At 41.7% G+C, this 22,583-nt stretch overlaps 1 protein-coding gene across 8 annotated transcripts in view; it reads left to right on the forward strand.

Annotated features, from left to right (window-relative positions):
- Positions 1–674: 674 nt before the first annotated feature.
- The window catches only part of LOC119139698 (interferon alpha/beta receptor 2-like), a 68,666-nt gene continuing 46,757 nt past the window's right edge, over positions 675–22,583 (forward strand). For 2 of the 8 annotated variants that reach the window (XM_037280646.1, XM_037280647.1), the window contains exons 1-5: positions 675–928; positions 1,891–1,984; positions 8,430–8,550; positions 16,308–16,471; positions 20,052–20,218. In XM_037280646.1, the coding sequence (XP_037136541.1) occupies positions 1,936–1,984; positions 8,430–8,550; positions 16,308–16,471; positions 20,052–20,218 (501 nt within the window). In that variant the 5' untranslated portion in view covers positions 675–928; positions 1,891–1,935. Of the gene's footprint in view, positions 929–1,890; positions 1,985–5,604; positions 6,258–8,429; positions 8,551–16,307; positions 16,476–20,051; positions 20,219–22,583 lie in introns of those variants that run through there. The other 6 variants (XR_005101409.1, XR_005101407.1, XR_005101406.1 and 3 more) reach the window with 6 other exon arrangements.

Raw genomic sequence — 22,583 nt, forward strand, 5'->3', positions numbered from 1 at the left:
AGGGTACATTGTGACAGCAAACGAGCAGGTGATCGAGCAAGCGTCTGATACGAGAGCATTGTGTTCGTATGGAGCGTGTTTGAAGTGAACAGCAGAGAAGAAAGCGCATCTGTAATGGCGGCCTCCGTATGATATCCGGATAAAAAAAAAACAACAAAAAACAAAACAAAAAATAATAATAATTTGTACCCATGTATAATGCGCACCCCAGATTTTAGGACAATAAATTAGTTACATTTTGCGCATTATACATGGGAAAAAACGGTACTTTAATTCATATGCCAACATGAGAAGTTAACATTCACTAATATTTAATCTTGACCTATCTATCAAAACTATTTTCAACCCGAGAAAACATTTCATACAAGTATTATTGATTTGAATATATTGTTTGATTTTTCAAAATTCAAACTCAATAGGTTTAATTTCAGTTTCAAGTGTTAATTTTTCAAATATGAGTTTGTTTGTTTTTTTCAAGTACAAAACATAACCCCAATATACCTGCGATACTTATGAAAGAAACTGGAAAGTTGGAACTTGGAAACCACCGTGTGACGTTTGGAAAGCACAAGAACAGAAACCAAAACAAATATATTTCAGCCGCCGAATGAACGTTTGGAACGAACCTTTAGACTTTACTTTGAAAACCTAACAGGACGTTGTCTCTAAACACAGGTTATGGAATAATAACCGCCAACACCCCAACAGAATTGCATATCGGCAACCACCTTCAGACAAGCGGGCGATTTTAGTCAAGTCATTCTGTGGCGACAGTCTTGAATGTTTGTTTTGCATTTAGCTGTAAAGCGAGTATTTCGAAGAATTGAACGGCATTACGGTTCACTAGCCAGAACGACGGAAAGAGCTTATGGTTTGTCAGGAAACCGGGTGAGTGAACGTTACTATTTGGATACTTAAGCATGTGACAGCAAGTTTGGAATTGTCTTTGGAGTACTTAATATAGATGTGTGTAAAATTTCAGAGATCTGTTGATTTACACGTAACCACAATTATCAAACAGAGCTCGACTATTCCAATATACTTTCTGCGTATTGTACTATTATAGTATTGTACTGTATTAGGCATGTTGTTACTGTTTAAAGACAGTGAAATGTACCAATTCCTGACCAAAGTCATTCGGGGTAGTTGAGATTTTTTATGTGACCTTTTTGTGGAATCCTTGTTTACAAGTTCCAAATGTTCTAAATCCGTATTTTATTCCTAGTCATAGGAAAGCTTGCTAAACACATACGGCACTACAATGATGTTCTTTCTAATTAAGTAGTTAATTGCGCAATTTCAGTCACAATGCTAAACAGTATGTAAATCTTAGCACAAGAAAAATCATGTGAAAACTACTACATTGACTACAAAACAGAAATTTTCAGCAGAATATAATCTAAAACCATTTAGTAAAACAATATACTATAATATAAGAGGTACTGTATGTGAATGTTGCTAAAATAAATAATGATTTATTGCTGTAAAAAATTGTATACCCTGAGACATTCATTGAAAAAATGTAATTTTGAGTCAAATAAACCAGTACTCCATAAATGGTTAATATACATTGCATGAAAGAAATATAGCAGCATAAAGAGGCATTTGCAGTTGGTTATAAGCGTTGGAAGTAATGCAATCATGGCATGTCAGAGTAACATCACACGGGACCTAACAAACTGTCTCAACCAATTTATGTTAAAATTTGGCAGGTGCACAGAAAGCTTTTCGATTTGAGCAATAGCCTTACTTATGCAGAAATGCACATACCTTATTATTAACTTGAGGATATGTTAGTGTGGTATCTTGCACGTAAGAAAAAAGTATCACATGACTGTATCATTTTGAATATATATTATGCCTGACATCTTTTCTTTTCAACATGGCAAGTGCACTCCTTAAGGAATAACTGCGATGGCCTAGGCATAGGGCAAGATGAACTGGGTGTTTTGTTCCTTAAATGTGGTGTTTCTGCTTGATTCAGGTGAGTAAAATCGTGTTGTGTGACAACATTTATTTTCTTGATATTCTTGCATCTCTCAGGATACAGCAATAATTTTACAATGGGTTCAATGAAAACTAAGATTTTCTATAAAGAATAAAACAGATGAAGTGAAAGTGTAGTAGTTTTATTAGAATTTACTGACAGCCATAAAATAAAGTTGTCAATAAAAAGTTCTATTAAAATCATATTTTACTGCAACTAATGTTTAATTCTAATGTTATGCTATAACAAAAGTGTTTGTGCGGGCATATATCAACGGCAACCTGTGTGTTGTTATCTATCTATCTATCTATCTATCTATCTATCTATCTATCTATCTATCTATCTATCTATCTATCTATCTATCTATCTATCTATCTATCTATCTATCTATCTATCTACCGTAACTTCCGGACTATAAACCGCACCGGACTATAAGCCGCACCAGCTAAAATCCGGGGATGTTTTAGTTTTTTTCTTATATAAGCCGCACCGGACGATAAGCCGCACGTGCACACGAGTTTTTCTACAAAGAAAGACAGTACACAGAAAGCCTTTTTAAAGTTTTAATAACATACTTTAACATGTCTTTCTAAACATTGCCTGTGACGCAGCAGTAGTACCGCAGCAACACGGAAGTGTGCACGCGAGTTATTAACAAAGAAAGACTGGACACAGAAAGCTTTTTTAAAGTTTTAATAACATACCTTAACATTTCTTTCCAAACACTGCCTGTGACGCGGCAGTAATACCGCAGCAACACGGAAGTAACACAGCACTAATAGGGTTTGATTAAATAAAACATACCGGTAAAAGTCACTGAGACGCGGCGGTAACACAGCAGCAACACGGTAGCACAGCACTAACAGGGCTGATTAAAAAAGCATACAAGTAAAAGTAAAAAAAAGAGCTTCATCGTCTTCATCTTCCTCCTGTGCACTGAAACCATCGAAGTCTTCCGATTGGAATAGCGTTAGTTATCCTTTGCCACACACTTTCTCAGTATCTCTTTCGTCGTCGGTTTTATGCATTTCTTCTATCATTTTCCATGATGAGGGTCTGTTCATGCTAATTTTATTCATGCACGAAGCGCTAAATTACATTAAACTAGCGAGCGACACGTATAGCTCCAGAGTGGACGGGACCACGAAATAAAGAAAAGGGTGATGCAACACAATGTCATCAACATCGACTGCCTTTAGCTTAAAAGCGGCATCATATGCATTTCTTTTGTCCCCCATAATGACGGTTTGTGTATAAAAGCTTCCTTTCAGTATTGTCCGTCTTGATCTCGTTCTGTCTCTTCTTTGTGTGAATTATACGGCACTATTTGCCTGGCGGATGGACATGCGATCAACACACCACTTTTCTCCCCAGTGACCGTGTCATATATCCCTCCGCCCAGCAAAGCGGTGCCGCACAACAGCGGTCCACAGCCTTTTTACGAGTGTATAAAAGTAATCAAGTCGTCACAAAAATCACGGAAAAATACCGTAATTTTCCATGTATAATACGCACCCTAAAAATGACATGTCGATGCTGGAAAAAAGCCTGTACCCATGTATAATACGCACCCAAATTTTGACTCTTACTTAAGTCCGTAAACGTAAAATTATTTCAGAAAAAAGATCATCTTTGGGAACAACCGGATGTTATTCTGCCGGTCAGTATCACTGCGCATGCGCTAGCAAACTCGATAGCGGAGAAATGTTTCGGATTTGTGTAGGGTACATTGTGACAGCAAACGAGCAGGTGATTGAGCAAGCGTCTGATACGAGAGCATTGTGTTCGTATGGAGCGTGTTTGACGTGAACAGCAGAGAAGAAAGGAACAAGGCAAAGTGTTGTGAAATAAAATATTACCTGTAATACGCATTTAGGTAGAGAACTGAAGTCTCGCTCTTTATATAGCTGACGTGTCTTGCGCATCCGTTCTGCGCATCTGTAATGGGGGCCTCCGTATGATATCCGGTTTGCGATGGAGATTAAAAAAACAAACAATATTTGACAATAACACACCATCAAGGATTGCACCATCGCATCAAACGATGTGTCGTCAATTATGAATTTTACTGACTAAGTGTGTTGGGCAGGATGGCTGAATGCGATGCGCGATTGACGTGTCTTGCGCATCCGTTCTGCGCAGACTGTCATGGCGGCCTCCGTATGATATCCGGTCTGCGATGGAGATTAAAAAACAAACAATATTTGACAATAACACACCATCAAGGATTGCACCATCGCATCAAACGATGTGTCGTCAATTATGAATTTTACTGACTGTGTTGGGCAGGATGGCTGAATGCGATGCGCGATTGGCAACAAACAAGAAGAAAGGTGATTTCAAGTTTTATTTCGAGGGAGATTTTCTTCAAAAATTGTTGTACCCATGTATAATGCGCACCCCAGATTTTAGGACAATAAATTAGTTAAATTTTGCGCATTATACATGGAAAAAGACGGTAATCATATATAAGCCCCCATAATGATGGTTTGTGTATAAAAGCTTCCTTTCAGTAATGTCCGTCTTGATCTCGTTCTGTCTCATCTTTGTGTAAATTTTACGGCACTATTTGCCTGGCGGATGGACATGCGATCAACACACCACTTTTCTCCCCAGTGACCATGTCAAAACCCTCCGCCCAGCAAAGCGGTGCTGCACAACAGCAGTCCACAGCCTTTTTACGAGTGTATAAAAGTGATCAAGTCGTCACAAAAATCACAGAAAAAATCATATATAAGCCCCCCATAATGACGGTTTGTGTATAAAAGCTTCCTTTCAGTATTGTCCGTCTTGATCTCGTTCTGTCTCATCTTTGTGTAAATTTTACGGCACTATTTGCCTGGCGGATGGACATGCGATCAACACACCACTTTTCTCCCCAGTGATCGTGTCATACATCCCTCCGCCCAGCAAAGCGGTGCCGCACAACAGCGGTCCACAGCCTTTTTACGAGTGTATAAAAGTGATCAAGTCATCACAAAAATCACGGAAAAAATCCTATCTAAGCCGCACCGGACTATAAGCCGCAGGGTTCAAAATCTGAGAAAAAAGTCGCGGCTTATAGTCCGAAATTTACGGTATCTATCTATCTATCTATCTATCTATCTATCTATCTATCTATCTATCTATCTATCTATCTATCTATCTATCTATCTATCTATCTATCTATCTATCTATGTCTTCATGGTAGCGTTGGCTATAGGGCAGTTTCCTAAACTTTTACATCCACGGCACACCTTTTCATTGGAAAAAATGTCACCGCCACAAAAAATTAGTTATGTTGCGACAAAAGATGTCGTGAAAGTGCTATATAAATAGTCCTATTCAGAGAGAGAAAAAGAGTGCAAGAGACAGCGAGATTATTATATACATTATATACATCTATAACAGGGGTCACCAACTCCGGTCCTCAAGGGCGCCAATCCAGCCTGTTTTAGATGTATCCCCCCTGCAACACACCTGATTCAAATAATCAGGATCGCTATCAGCCTTAATAGAGCTTGCTGATGAGCTGATCATTTGAATCAGGTGTGTTGTTGCAGGGCTGCACCTAAAACAGGCTGGATTGGCGCCCTTGAGGACCGGAGTTGGTGACCCCTGATCTATAACATCTCTCACGACACAACAGTGTTCCATGGCACATTGGTTGGAAAACACTGATATAGGGACAAAAAAACATCACCACTGCATAATGAGCAATGGTACGTTGACCTGTCAGGTTTTGAGGCTCCTCATACGATACAGTGTTTTATTGTACGACTTTTTGTTGAAAATAAAATCCACAGATGCGCACAAAAAAATTACAGTTGAGGAAGACGTGCATTGCAACAAAAATAGTGAGAATACAACAGACTCGCTCCCATTCATTTGAATGAGCTGGTGATCACGTGTACACTAAATACATTACTAGACAGCACCGGATGTACCTCCCAACGGTTGCTAACACGGAAGTGTGAAGCGTGTGCCCAATGTCTCTCTCTCTCTCTCTCTCTCTCTCTCTCTCTCTCTCTCTCTCTCTCTCTCTCTCTCTCTCTCTCTCTCTCTCTCCGTCCTTCCCTCCTTCCGCCCACAAATGATTGTCAGAATAAGCTTTACGCCTCGCTCACACCGGGTACGAAATGGCTGCGGTGCAGTTTATCCGCGGAACACTGGCGCACTACAGCTCACAACGGCGGCAATCAACTGCGTTGCGGCTCCGGAAATCTCCGCCCACGAGACCACAAGATCACGGGGGAAGGGTACGGAGTGCACGCTGAAGAGTTGACTTCAGGTGGAAAAAAATAAAAAATAAAAGTAAAAGAGAGCTATTTGTAAATAATAGCCATCCTTTCATTCTCATTGATACGCTTTTGGGACATCATTTTGGGGTCTTTGGCTCTTCTACCATGGTTAAGCACGTTTTCTTTTTAAATAGTGTTTTTTTGTTATGTTTAATTCAAACTCGTTTCTTGCCTTTCAAATGTCTGACTCATGCCAAGCTATGTACATAGTTAGCTGAAATGGAAGGTCTGTAGGTTGTAGATGACGTCTCGTGAATTAAAAGAAAAAAAAACGAGTTCATATGCCTACGCCAGGAGTCAGCAACCCAAAATGTTTAAAGAGCCATACTGGACCAACAAAAAAACAGATCTGTCTGGAGCCGCAAAAAAAAGAATAGTCTGATATAAGCCTTATAATAAACGCAACATGGGCTGCGTCTATATTAGCTATATTAGCCTACTATCCAATGGCTAAGTAGGGTACAAATACATAAGGAGCGTTCGTGTTTGATTTCTATTTTTCCTGCAGCACATCCTGGAGAGAATGACGGACCACTTGATTATACTATGCTGTATGATGAGGATATAAATTTAACTTCCATAACAATATTAACTTATTATACAGTGGTGCCTCGGTCTTCGACCACAATCCGTTCCAGAAGGCTATTCGAGAAGTGAATCGTTCGAATTCCGACTCATGTTTTCCCATTACAAATAATGGCAAAAGAAAATCCGTTCCAAGCAAAAAAAAACCCCGCCTTTTTTAAGCATTTTTTCAGTTGCGCATTTTTGTCCGATCGCGCCACTGCAGCGCACCGCCGAACACGCAACCGTAGCGCGTCGCCGATCGCGCAACTGCACCGCGCTGGTCGCATTATTGTGACAGAGCCGTCGCTGAAATTTAGAAAATATTTTTAAAGTCCTGATGTACTTTCCAAAATTTAAGTGGACCTCAGTGCGCAGGGAGCTTAATTTTGTTCGATCGCGCAACTGCAGCGCACCGCCGAACGCGCAACCGTAGCGCGTCGCCGACCGCGCAACTACACCGCGCTGGGCGCATTATTGACAGAGCCGTCGCTGAAATTTAGAAAATATTTTTAAAGTCCTGCTGTACTTTCCAAAATTTAAGTGGACATCAGTGCGCAGGGAGCTTAATTTTGTCCGATCGCGCAACTGCAGCCACTGATGTCAGACTAGATATATCAAATATAGTATGTAATATAAACAACAATTTTATCGAACCATCCGTGTCACTCCAAATCAATATATTCATCAGAATCTTCGTCTTCCGTGTCACTTAAAAAAAAAAAAAAACACAGCTGTTAACACCGGAACTATGTGCACCGCTGACGTCAGACTAGATATATCAAATAAATGTAATATAAACAACAATTTTAACGAACCATCCGTGTCACTCAAAATCATTATATCCACCGGAATATTCATCCTCTGTGTCAAAAAACCCCCCAAAAAAACCATCTGTCGATTCCGGACCTACGTGCGCCGCTGACGTCAGCCTCGTTGTCAGTTGGCAGCTCCAATTATTCCACACATCTACGTATATAACTATATTGTAGCGTTACCAAAGTGCCAGGCAAGACGTGGGTTTGGTAACCGGCTCTTTTATTTCACAAATCAAGAGCTCAACATGTGAGCCAACACACGCAAGCGCCCTGGATCGCTCTTCCGCCTCCCCCCACTGCTGCCTTCACGGCCTCCCTAGAAAATCGGAAACTACTGAAGTCTAACAACATACACGTTGCTACTCTAAATAAACTATATGTCAAATAACTATAACATAAATAACAAGTTTATCGAATAATCTGTGTCACTCCAAATCATTAAATCTCCCGACTTTGGAAGTCAGTGAATGGAACTCATTGTCAGTGAGGCTCCAATTATTCCACAGCCATAGTGCGCCCTCATGCGGTTTTAAGTGAAAATAACATGTGAAGTGATCAACTATACTAGTAAGTAAAGTGTTAATGACCAAGTAATAATTTGTGAAAAAATTCATATATAAGTCACTCCTTAGTATAAGTCGCCCCCCCCCCACCCAAATTATGAAAAAACCCACGACTTATAGTCCGGAAAATACGGTAATCAAAATTATGATGATGCTTTGTGTTTGTGTTTCTGTAACTTTTTCTGCGACACTAACATGACTGTCATGTTTTACACAGTCCTTGGTACACTCCCTACGCCATCTAATCTATCTGTTAACTCCGTTAACTTCCTTCACATCCTGCATTGGGATCCTGGGCCTGGAACCCCACCAGGTGTACAGTACACGGTCTTCTCAAGGTAGAGTAAATTCATGAAACATATTTTTTTGTAATCCAACTATGACAGAATTTCAATGGAGTGGAGACTGTTAGGAGTCTCATGTAAGCATTTTAAATGTGCTTGCTCTTCGTATTGCAAGGAAGCATTTGAAGTTTGAACGTAGCATTGTTATAACTTTATTTGTATACAGGGTCTGGCAAAATGATCTGACCCATTTGTAGGTTTAATAAAATGCAAATAAATTAAATAAACAAAAACGTTTTTTTTTAATTTTCGAAAAGTATATATATTGCCATTTTGTTTTGTTTTGCTTTGTTTCGTTTCATTTCATTTTCGTTTCGTTTTCGAATAATGTTATTTTGTTTCGTTTCAGTTGCTAACATGAATTGGACCGGTGAGCATCGTGCTTTCATTGTGGAAATGTTGATCAAGAACGAATCTGTAACTGCAACACAATGAGCGTTCCGTTTGCGCTTCAAACTTGTTAGACATGAACCCGTACCTGCTCGAAACACGATCGTGTTATGGGTTACTAACTTCAAAGCGAGTGGATCAGCATTGAAACGAAAATCAACCTGCCGACCTTGCACCGCCAGAACTCCAGAAAATGTGGAAGCGGTAAGAACAAAATAACATTATTTGAAAACTAAACGAAAATGAAAGGAAACAAAACATAATAAAATGGCATTATATGTACTTTTCGAAAATAAAAATAAACGTTTTTGTTTCTTTAATTTTATTTTCTCATTTCCCCTAGTAGGAGTTTTGAGTTTTTCCTTGCCCTCCTGGGAGTTTAAGATCAGGGATGTTTGAGAATAAATGTCAATTTTCGCACATGTCCTGAATGTTGTTAGTCACCTAAATGTTGAACAGAGGCTGAGATCTACCGGAGTCAAATTCCTTGTTTGGCATGCCCAAACATAGCCAATAAACTTCATGAATCTTGAATCTTATTTGCATTTTATTAAACCTACAAATGTGTCTGATCTTATGGCCGGACCCTGTGTATATAAGTTAAAGTTAAAGTCCCAATGATCGTCACACACACTGGGTGTGGTGAAATTTGTCCTCTGCATTTAACCCAGCCCCGTGTGATTTTGATCCATCCCCTGGGGGAGAAGGGAGCAGTGAGCAGCAGCGATGCCGTGCTCGGGAATCATTTGGTGATCTAACCCCCCAATTCCAACCCATGATGCGGAGTGCCAAGCAGGGAGGCAATGGGTCCCATTTTTATAGTCTTTGGTATGACCCGGCCGGGGTTTGAACCCACAACCTTCCAGTCTCAGGGCGGACACTCTACCATTAGGCCACTGAGCTGGTGTTCCAAGACTAAAAAAAAACACCTTTTTAAGCATTTTTTCATTTGCACATTTTTGTCCGATCGCGCAACTGCAGCGCACCGCCGAACGCGCAACCGTAGCACGCCGCCAACCGCGAAACTCCACCGCGCTGGTGACATTATTGTGACAGAGCCGTCGCTGAAATTTAGAAAATATTTTTAAAGTCCTGATGTACTTTCCAAAATTTAAGTGGACCTCAGGGCGCAGGGAGCTTAATCTGGTCCGATCGCGCAACCGCAGCGTGCTCACTGTCTCATTGCTTTAAGAGCGTCTTTGTGTTTTAGGATGGCTTTACTGCTCCCACTTGCTTTCTTTGGAGGCATGATTAGGGGTTAATACAATCCTCAAAGTAACGAAAATACAATAACAACGAACGGAGTCAGTCGGCATCCGGGCCGCGCGGTCGGTTTTTCTCGGGTCCTCTCGGCTCATGTCGCGAGGTTCGACCTCTGAAGTTTTGTTCGACAACCGAAGCAAAAAAATCTTGAATCTTTTGTTCGAATTCCGATTTGTTCGAGAAGATTAAAGATTAAAAAGATTAAAGATTAAAGATTAAAGTCCCAATGATCGTCACACACACACCTGGGTGTGGTGAAATTTGTCCTCTGCATTTAACCCATCCCCGTGTGATTTTAATCCATCCCCTGGGGGAGAGGGGAGCAGTGAGCAGCAGCGGTGCCGCGCTCGGGAATCAGTTGGTGATCTAACCCCCCAATTCCAACCCTTAATGCTGAGTGCCAAGCAGGGAGGCAATGGGTCCCATTTTTATAGTCTTTGGTATGACCCGGCCGGGGTTTGAACCCACAACCTTCCAGTCTCAGGGCGGACACTCTACCACTAGGCCACTGAGCTGGTAACCGGGACGTTCGAAAACCGAGGTTTGATTGTGTGTGTGTGTGTGTGTGTGTGTGTGTGTGTGTGTGTGTGTGTGTGTGTGTGTGTGTGTGTGTGTGTGTGTACACACACACACACACTTACACACAATCAATTGTTATTAGTTCATTAATTAGTTAAAATAATTATTTGTTATTAGGAGAAAGTTTAGCCATTGTATAAGACAATTTGGTGTCTAACCTCATGAGGGTAAGCGTTCAGAAAATGGATGGATGCTATTGTTTGTGATAAAGCTATCTTGATGTGCTATATTAGTGGAAAATATCTCAGTGCTTGAAACCAACATCCCATGACTAATGGAACAACTTAGTTCTACAGAGGATCTGCTGCCATAGAGAGCTTAGTGAGTCTCAATGCACCGTCGAAAGTACCTCCCTCCCGTCCTTGTCAATATTACCTTTCCTGTTCAGGATCACATGGTATGTAGAACCAAAAGTGCCAAAATGAACGCATGCATGGTGGACGCATGCATGGTGGACGCATGCATGGTGGACGCATGCATGGTGGACGCATGCATGGTGGACACATGCATGGACGCAGGCATGGACGCAGGCATGGACGCAGGCATGGACGCAGGCATGGACGCAGGCATGGACGCAGGCATGGACGCAGGCATGGACGCAGGCATGGACGCATGCATGAATAAAAGATAAAGCAAACCATGAAATTCATTCATTCTAAGCCGCTAATTCTCATGAGGGTGTGAGACAACCAGGTGGGGGACAACCTGAACTGGTTGCAAGAATTGTTTAATTAAAATTTTCATTAAATGTTTTATTTATTGATTAAAATTGAATTCAATAAATCAAACAAATGTGCCATGAAACAATTAGATAGATAGATAGATAGATAGATAGATAGATAGATAGATAGATAGATAGATAGATAGATAGATAGATAGATAGATAGATAGATAGATCAAAGTCTGCTTTATTGTCAATTTCTTCACATGCCAAGACACAAAGAAATCGAAATTACGTTCCCACTATCCCACGGTGACAAGACATAGTACACAATATACATACAAGTAAACAACACAAAAAAATAAAAACAAGAAGGCACAAACAATGAATAAATAAGAGTGATGAATAAATAATAAATAAACAAATAACACGATAAATAAGAGGAGCAAAAATGGAGCAAGTGTGCATACAGCAGACAGTCAGAATATAGCGCAAAAGTTCAGGATCCTAACAGCCTGGAGAATGAAGCTGTTGGTGAGTCTGGTGGTGCGGGAGCGCAGGCTCCTTGTACCTCTTCCCAGAGGGCAGAAGATCGAACAAAGAGTGAGCGGGGTGACTCACATCACTCACAATCGTGGCCGCCTTGCGGGTGAGATGGGAGGTGTAAATGTCCTTCAAGGAGGGGAGTGAAGCACCAATAACCTTACCAGCCGTGTTCACTATGCGCTGCAGGGCCTTCAAGTTGTATTCAGTGCAGCTACCACCCCAAACAGTGATACAACTGGAGAGGACGCTCTCAATGGTGCCACGGTAAAATGTAGTCATGACGGCCGGAGGAGCACTTGCTAGATAGATAGATAGATAGATAGATAGATAGATAGATAGATAGATAGATAGATAGATAGATAGATAGATAGATAGATAGATAGATACACTGCTCAAAAAAATTAAAGGAACAGTTTTTTATCAGGGTATGGCATGAATTTAATTACACTTTTCTGATAAGGTTTTGGTCAAGTATGTGGCAGAAGGGGTTGTTAATCAGTTTCAGCTGCATTGGTGTTGATGGAATTAACAACAGGTGCACTAGAGGGGCAACAACGAGATGGTCCCTAAAACAGAACTGGTTTTGCAGGTGGTGGCCATTTCATGTTCCTCCCTCTTGATCTTTTTTAACTGTTTTTCCACAAGTGTTGGCTTTAGCCAGAGTCATTATCACGACTGGGAACATGAGGCGATTTCTTAACCCTCCTGAAGTTGCGCAGATTGTCCAACTCCTCCAGGATGGCACATCCATGCGTGCTGTTGCAAGAAGATTTGATGTGTCTCCCAGTACAATCTCCAGAGCATGGAGGAGATTCCAGGAGGCAGGCAGTTACTCTAGGAGAGCTGGACAGGGCCGTAGACGGTCCTCATCCCATCAGCGGCACCGATATCTGCTGCTTTGTGCAAGGAGAAACAGGTTGAGCACTGCCCGAGTCCTACAGAATGACCTCCAACAGGCTACTGGTGTGCAACATCATTCAGTATGACCGGTTCGGTGGTGGGTCAGTGATGGTCTGGGGAGGCATTTCCATGGAGGGACGAACAGACCTCTACAGGCTAGAGAACGGCAGTCTGACTGCCATTAGGTATCAGGATGAAATCCTTGCACCCATGGTGAGACCCTACGCTGGTGCAGTAGGTCCTGGGTTCCTCCTGATCCACGACAATGCCTCATGTGGCAGGAGTATGCAGACAGTATCTGGAGGATGAAGGAATTGACACAATTGAATGGCCCTCACGATCACCTGAGCTAAACCCGATAGAACACCTCTGGGACATAGTGTTTCAGTCCATCAGATGCCGCCAGGTTGCTCCTCAGACTTTACAGGAGCTCACTGATGCCCTTAGACAGATCTGGGAGGACATCCCACAAGACAGCATCTGTCGTCTCATTAGGAGCATGCCGCGACGTTGTCAAGCATGCATACAAGCACTTGGGGGGCCACACAAGATATTGAAAAGAATTTCGAGTTGCAGAAATTGAATTTAGGCAAAATGGACGAGCCTGCCATATCATTTTTTCACTTAGATTTTTGGGGTGTCTATATACTGAGCCCTCTGTAGGCTGAAAACTTTTATTTCCATCAAAAGATGTGGCATCATTTTGTTCCTGAGACATTAAACTGTCCATATCAGTATAGATATCCAACATTTTTGTTGTCACCATTGAAATCTGATGTATTTTCAAAGTGTTCTTTTAATTATTTTGAGCAGTGTAGATAGATAGATACTTTGATACTTTGTTGAACCCCGGTGGAAATTCAGGAGCTAACAGTTAGATACAGTAACACACAGATAGATAAACAGATAGACAATACTAACATCGATAACAGAAGATAGCATATTAATAAATAATTAATAGATCAAATGAATAAATAGATCAAATAAATAAACATAGTTTAATAATTAATGGATCAAATAAATAAACAGTGGCACTTTCATGAGCGCGCCCCCAAACCCCGCGACGAGTTAAAAATGATCACGGCATAGGGAAGGATGGAACCCCTCAACCTCTCCGTGGAGCAAGACGGTGTCAGAAGCCTGTCACTAAATCTGCTCATCTGCCCAGTGACTGCTGTACAGTGGGTGTTCGGGGTTGTCTTTGATAGACAGCAGCCTCGCCAACACTTGCTGACCTGCTGTAGATGCCAGATCAGGTAGTTCCGTGCTCACAACAGCAGGTGCCTTCCACACTAGTTTATTCGCCTTCACCTTCACACTAATAATAATAGTTAGAGCGAGCACCACTCTGTCCGCCCTAACAATAATAATTCATTCAATTTATATAGCACTTTTCAAGTACCCAAAGACGCTTAGTTGGTTTATGTATTCACACCAACGAAGAACGCAATGGCGCCACCCAACTTATCAGAGTATGCCACTAGCTCTGTATCAATCCATTATTGTGGAATTGATTTGCCCTGACTTGATGAGCAGGCTAACCAATCATGTGAGGACCTGCCCAACAAACTTTGATGGGTGAGTTTGACAGTTAAAATAAATTCATTGCACATAGTAACACAGCCCATGAAAATTGTAATGCAAGAGAGGGATAATTATGTATTTATTAGGGGTGTAAATCGCGGGTTTTGTCACGATACGATATATCGATACAAAGAACCACGATACGATATTTGCCGATATCTTAAAGCCTGCTGTGATTCATTCACGATACATCACGATATAGTGCTACACGATCGATATTTTTATTTTTTAAATAAAAAATATAGAACAATATCCTGATTTATAACAATTCATACGCAAAATCAACAAGGTACTGCAAACTCTTTATTTAGGAAATTACAAGCGTATTGTAGTATACAAAGTGCTTCTTTTAACACTGAACTTTATCAAATTCCTATATTTTTTCTCATATAAGTAAAGAAAAATGAATATTCTTTCTTTTTTTGTAATACCATTAACTTTAAAGTGCATTACTGAACTATTTATTTACAATAATTTTAATTGTCCGTTGAGCCATCTTTTCTTTGGAATCCAAAGTGCTTCCAAACGAATGACTTGAAGCCCAAAGGGGAGTGAATTTCCTCGTCTTCTTGGACACTAGCCATAGCACCAGCCCAGGAGCCGCGTAGTTGTCGGCTCCCCTTTCACGTGCCTGCTCTGCTCACAACATAACACGCCGCGTACTGCTCCCGGAAAGAGGAAGCAAGCGACAATGAACTGGATTTCAAAATAAAGTCGCGTCGAATGTCCGAGGTCAAACACGGCGATATAAATCGATGTTTACGTTTAGCATCGATGCCAATAAATCGTAGAGCATTATATCGATTAATCGATGTGTATCGATGAATCGTTACACCCCTAGTATCTATGTTTTCCTATAACCATCCATCCATTTTCTGAACTGCTTTTCCTCATGAGGGCCACGGGCACGCTCGAGCCTATGGCAGCTGACTTCGGGCAGTGAGCAGAGGACACCCTGAACTGATTGCCAGACAATCGCACAGCACACAATTCAACAACCATTCGCACTCTCACTTACAAGGGAAATTTAATTAATTGACACATTTAATAACACATTGGTTTATTTAATTCCATATTTAATTAATATGTCCACACTGTTTGGTATCCAGTAGTGTCCAGTCTCCAATCAGGTAAGTTATTGTGTATTTGCGTAGGTGAGCTGATGATTGGTTGTGCCGACCGACAGGTATGGATGGGTTTTTGTATGTGTATGTGGGATGTATGTCTGGGAGTGCGAGTGTGGTTTCTGGAACAGAGAAGAACAAGTCACCAACGACTCTCAAGGATGATATAAAGCATATTAAATCCAGTGAATGGGCCTAAATAATGTCATATGGTCTGATAATGTAGCGCTAGCTAATACGCACACGAAGGCAGCAAGAGAACTTAATCTTGGCTGATAGGATAATTAATTCACATCAGATGGCGACACCACTTACCTCATATGGAGGCACCTGCAGGAAACCCATTCCTTGTAACAGTCATAGTGAATAATTTGCATGATGGTTTTTTATTTATTTATTTTTTTTAGATTGAACAACCCTAATGCCATTATTTATTGATTGCATTCTGCATATTTGACCTTCTCATGGCCCTCAAGTCAAGTATCAGGACGTTTGAACATATTACAAGTCAGGATTTATTCCAACTATAAATTACATTCTTCCATGACGCTTATGAATTCCAATTAGAAATCACTTAAAATTAATGTCTTGACATTACTTACTGTAAATGTAGCCATTATTGCCTTAATTTACTTATTTGGCATAATGTTGAGGTTGAACGCAGCACAGGAAACTTGAATACGTTGAAAAATGTCTTTGTGCAGGTTAAGCGGTGAAAAGGTAAAAGAAGCACTGAATGACTACACAACTGCAACGTCTTTACAGCTGAGGTTGGATGATTATAAGTACTATTTGACTGTCCAAGCATTCTTCAATGGAACCTGGTCTCCAGAGTCTGAAGAAATCTCGTTCACTCCTTTTGAACAAAGTATGTAAGCATGAACATTTTTACATGAAAACTTTTGTTTAATCCCACTTAAAACATGAAGCATATGGTGCACATATATGGTGATAAAAGTTTCATTTACCGTAATTTTCGGACTAAAAGTCGCTCCGGAATATAGGTCGCATTAGCCATAAAATGCACAATAACATGAAAAAAAACATATATAAGTCGCTCCGGAGTATAAGTCGCATTTCGGGGGGAAATTTATTCGACAAAATGCAACACCAAGAACAGACATGAACGAGCAACAACAGGCTAAACGATAGGTATGCTAACGTGACATAAACACTAACGAAGAGCTGAGAACGGGCCTGACGTAACATTCAGAGTTATTAAAAAAACTATTACATAAATAACACGTTTATAAAACCATCTGTGTCACTCCAATTCATTGAATCCATCGATCGTCCTTTATGTCAACAATGGGTGCGCGCCGCTGACGGCGCTTGCACTTCAAAATATTCCACAGGCCCATATAACGACATATAAATTATATATCAAATAACTATTATATAAGCAATCATATTATCAAACCATCTGTGTCACTCCAAATCATTAAATCCATCGATCAAATTCCTCGTCCTTTGTCAACGCCGCGCGTGCGCCCTGACGTCAGCCTCGTCGTTATTCCACAGATCTACTATATAACTATATTGTAGCGTTAACAAAGTACAAGGATAGACGTGGGTTTGGTAAACGGCTCTTTATTTAACAAAATAAACTTCCAGGCGTGTGGCGGTGTGGACTTCCAGCCACGGAGGTGGAAGAGAGATCCATAGAATAGGACCGGGCGTGCGTAAAAGCCATGACCGAGCCCCATCCGCCGTCCCCGGACAGCCACCCGGCCGAGCGCCGGCCCCCGACTTCTATCCACGGAGGTGAAAGAGAGCTCCGTAGAGTAGGACCGGGCGTGCGTAAAAGCCATGTACGAGCCCCATCCACCGTCCCTGGACAGCCACCCGGCCGAGCGCCGGCCCCCGACTTCAATCCACGGAGGTGAAAGAGAGCTCCGTAGAGTAGGACCGGGCGTGCGTAAAAGCCATAATAGGTTTTCAAACCTTCTGTGTCACTCCAAATCTTTAAATCCTTCAAACTCTTCATCCTCCGTGTCACTTAGAAACAAAGCCGCTAATGATGCCGGTAGTACGTGGGGCCCTTCGTCATCTTCGTCATCCCGTCATCAATCTTTGTCCTTTTTCAGCTCAGTGGCCTAGTGGTAGAGTGTCCGCCCTGAGACTGGAAGGTTGTGGGTTCAAACCCCGGCCGGGTCATACCAAAAACTATAATTATGGGACCCATTGCCTCCCTGCTTGGCACTCAGCATTAAGGGTTGGAATTGGGGGGTTAGATCACCAACTGATTCCCGAGCGCGGCACCGCTGCTGCTCACTGCTCCCCTCTCCCCTAGGGGATGGATTAAAATCACACGGGGATGGGTTAAATGCAGAGGACAAATTTCACCACACCCAGGTGTGTGTGTGACGATCATTGGGACTTTAACTTTAACTTTTAATTTTTTTGTAAACAACCGCCACGCCGCGCTGCTGACGTCACTTGAAATTCAAATTACAGTAATCCCTTGCTACATCGCGGTTCGTTTATCGTGATTTCACTTTTTTTTTTTTTTTTTTGAAAATCTTTGAAAAAATTCACATATAAGTCGCTCCTCATTACAAGTCGCCCCCCCACCCAAACTATGAAAAAAAACGTGACTTTTAGTCCGAAAATTACGGTACTATTAGATGCAGCAATGGGGCCTGACATCTTTAGTGGTTTAGTTTCTTTAGTTGTTTACTTCTGTAAACACTGTGCCACGTGATGTCTTTTTTTGTGTGTGTACGTCACACGTTTTTTGTGCGTATGTATGTCACATCATGGCTGTGTTGCGTTCACAATTACTGTATTTTTCGGACTAAAAGTCGCTCCGGAATATACGTCGCATTAGCCATAAAATGCACAATAAAGTGAAAAAAAACATAAGTCGCCCCGGAGTATAAGTCGCATATTGCGGGAAATTTATTCGACAAAATACAACACCAAGAACAGACATGAAGGAGCAACAACAGGCTAAACGATAGGTATGCTAACGTAACAAACACGAAGAGCTGAGAACAGGCCTGACGTAACATTCAGTTATTCGAATAACTATTACATAAATAACACGTTTATCAAACTATCTGTGTCACTCCAATTCATTAAATCAATCGATCGTCCTTTATGGAAACGATGCTGCGTATGCACCGCGCCGCTGACGTCTAGATATTCTAAATATTCCACAGACCCATATAACGATATATAAAGTATACATCAAATAACTATCATATACACAACAATATTATCAAACCATCTGTGTCACTCCAAATCATTAAATCCATCGATCAAATTCGCCGCTGACGTCAGCCTCGTTGTTATTCCACAGATCTAGAATATAATAATATTGTAGCGTTAACAAAGTACCAGGAAAGACGTGGGTTTGGTAAACGGCTCTTTATTTAACAAAACAAGAGTTTAACGAGCCAACAACTACTGAACTGTAACGATAAAAACATATACAAGTTGCTACACGAAATAAAATATATCAAATAACTATAACATAAATAGTTCACCGCCACACGGCCCCAAGCACCGGCGTCGACTTCCAGGCGTGTGGCGGCGTGGACTTCCATCCCCGGAGGTGGCACTTCCAGCCACGGAGGTGGAAGAGAGCTCCATAGAATAGGACCGGGCGTGCGTAAAAGCCATGTCCGAGCCCCATCCACCGTCCCCGGACAGCCACCTGGCCGAGCGCCGGCCCCCGCCTTCCATCCACGGAGGTGAAAGAGAGCTCCGTAGAGTAGGACTGGACATGTGTAAAAGCCATAATAGTTTTTCAAACCTTCTGTGTCACTCCAAATCGTTAAATCCTTCAAACTCTTCGTCCTCCGTGTCACTTACAAACAAAGCCGCTAATGATGCCGGTAGTACTTGGGGCCCTTCGTCATCTTCGTCATCCCGTGATCGAATCCTTTGTCCTTTATGTAAACAACCGCCGCGCTGCTGACGTCACTCGCAGTTCAAACTACAGTAATCCCTTGCTACATCGCGGTTCATTTATCACGGTTTCACTTTTTTTTTTTTTATTATGAAAATTCGTGAATATAAGTCGCTCCTCAGTATAAGTCGCCCCCCCACCCAAACTGTGAAAAAAAACGCGACTTATAGTCTGTAAAATACGGTAGATGTTTTTGTGGAAAATAATAACACGACACATTGGCTGTGAGAGTGGGAAGTTCATTTGTTAATGCAAAGGTTCAGTTTATATGCCTTCACAAGTGACATGTAGTTATCTTATCAAATGCACAAGGGCATCATATACTCTAGCAACAGACTAATTACGCTTGAGCGCGATGGCTTTAATTTAATAGATAATGGCTTTAATTAATTCTCCAAAATTATCACATTTGATTTTGTAATGTGAAGAACCACATAAAAAATGAGGATTTGGCAAAAAATCCCAATTGGGCATCAAGCCCTGCAGTGTGAACGCAACCTATGTTAAAAATATGTTCTCTTATTGTTCCTAGCTCTGATAGGTCCTCCAAAGGTAATGGTGACTGACTGTGGCAACTGCATTCTTATCAACATATCCCTGCCCAAGGCTGACAAAAGCTCAGGAATACCAAACAATGACATCCTGGCCTTCTACAAAGGAAAGTTCAGGGTCTTGTGGAAGAAATCTAACAAAACTGAGGTAAGGAATTCTACTCACAGATGTTAAAGTACAGTAATCCCTCGCTACATCGCGGTTCGTTTATTGCGGTTTCACTACATCGCGGATTTCTTTTCCAAATTAAAGAAAATTCAAAATAAAACTTCAAATTTGGGGAATTATGTCTCGGACGTTGCCCACACGCCAGCAGAAGGCAGGGAGTGCGTACACTTGTACCTTTTTATAAAAAAAATAATAATAATGAGTTCTAAAAACATATTTACAGTGTTGTACTTTGTTATAAAAAATTGCTATAATAATAAAAGAGTTCTAAAAACATTTACAGTATGTACACTTGTACCTTGTTATAAAAAATGATTCTAATAATAAAAGCTGTTCTAAAAACATATTTACAGTATGGTTGGGGGAGCGAAAACACAAACTCCAGCCGAATCGGACACCACAGGTTAATTAAAGGCCATATCATAGAAATGTGTCTTTAATCGTGTCTTAAATGTTTCTACAGAGGTAGCAGTTCTAATGTCCATTGGTAGGGCATTCCAAAGCTCTGGAGCCCGAATAGAAAATGCTCTAGACCAGGAGTGGCCAACCCGCGGCTCGCGAGCCGCATGCGGCTCTTTGCCGGGTTTCATGCGGCTCCTTTACGTTCGGGCTCGCGAGCCGCATGCGGCTCTTTGCCGTGTTTCATGCGGCTCCTTTACGTTCGCTTCGCTCCGGGGGGGGGGGGGGGGGGGGGGGGGGGGGGGGGTTAATGGGACGTCAAACGCTGCGTGTTCGCTTCGCTTCGGGGGGGGGATGTGGCTCTTTGCGGTACACAGTAAAAAAATGTGGCTCTTAGTCTCTGACCGGTTGGCCACCCCTGCTCTAGACCCTGCAGACATTTTTTGGCTCTCGGGGTCATCAAAAGACTAGCGTTTTGCGAGCGGAGGAACGTAAGGAACAACTAGGTCAGCGATATATGAGGGTGCTAAACCATGCAAGGATTTATAAGTTAATAGGAGAACCTTGAAGTCACATCTTAAATGGACCAGGAGCCAGTGTAAGTTGGCTAATATTGGGTTAATGTGATCACATTTTCTTGTCCGTGATAGCAGCCTTGCAGCCGCATTTTGCACTAACTGTAGACTTTTGATACTGGACTTAGGAAGACCAGAGAGTAATGCGTTACAGTAGTCCAGGCGCGACGTAATAAACGCATGTATAATAGTTTCCGCATCATCGGTCGAGAGAATCGGATGAATCTTAGACATATTCCGGAGGTGAAAAAAAGCATTTCTAGTTTTGTTCTTAATGTGCTTTTGAAAGGGGAGAGTGTTTGGTCAAATATTACCCCGAGATTAGTTACAGTATCACTCGGAGTGATAGTACAGTTATCCATAGTTATAGTGGTTTCCTTAAATAAGTGGTGATAATGAGCTGGACCAGTTATCAACATCTCAGTTTTATCTGGGTTAAGATGGAGGAAATTGAGTGACATCCATTGCTTGATCTCCGCAAGGCACGCCTCAAGATTACAACAGTCCCGCGGGTTTGTCATCGATAACGGCATATATAATTGAGTGTCATCCGCGTAACATTGAAAACTAATGTTATATTTACGTATTATGTCCCCAAGCGGGATCATATAAATATTAAATAGAATTGGTCCGAGTACCGATCCCTGCGGGACACCACACGTAACGTTATAGAGCTCAGAAGTCGCATTACCATGGACCACTCTGTGAGTCCTGTCTGATAAATAGGAATAGAACCAGCGTAGTGCTGTCCCTGCAATACCAACACAGCTTTTAAGGCGCTCTAATAAAATATCGAAGTCTACAGTGTCGAAGGCAGCACTAAGATCGAGTAATAATAATACCGATGAAGTGTTAGAATCCATAGCTAAGAGGAGATCATTGGTCACTTTAGCAAGTGCTGTCTCGGTGGAATGATTAGCTCTAAAACCAGACTGAATCAATCGAATCACTTTCAACATTCAGAACATATTATTACCCAACGAAAGAAAGGGGTCTTTAAATTGAGAGCGATGTGCAGCATGTTAATTAAGCTACTGTACCGCTGCTGTGCGTAAATGTGCAAGTTGCTATTTTTTCACAACACAGTAGAGCAGGGGTGTCCAAACTACGGCCCGCGGGCCAACTGCGGCCCGCGGTCCAGTTTTTATTGGCCCGCAGCAAATTCTGAAAACATAATTGAATATGGCCCGCACAAGAAGCTTGAGCTCAACTCTGTTGCACTTCTCAGTTACCACACTAGATGGAGCCCGCCAAGCAAAGCGTTTGACGACCCATTAGCAGCCCCCCCCCCCCGGAAGAGAAGCGAACACGCAGCGTTTGACGTCCCATTAGCACCTGTCAAACGCGCACTTTATTATAGTGGCACCGGC

The sequence above is a fragment of the Syngnathus acus genome, chromosome 21 (genome assembly GCF_901709675.1).
Source record: "Syngnathus acus chromosome 21, fSynAcu1.2, whole genome shotgun sequence".
NCBI classification, from domain to species: Eukaryota; Metazoa; Chordata; class Actinopteri; order Syngnathiformes; family Syngnathidae; genus Syngnathus; species Syngnathus acus.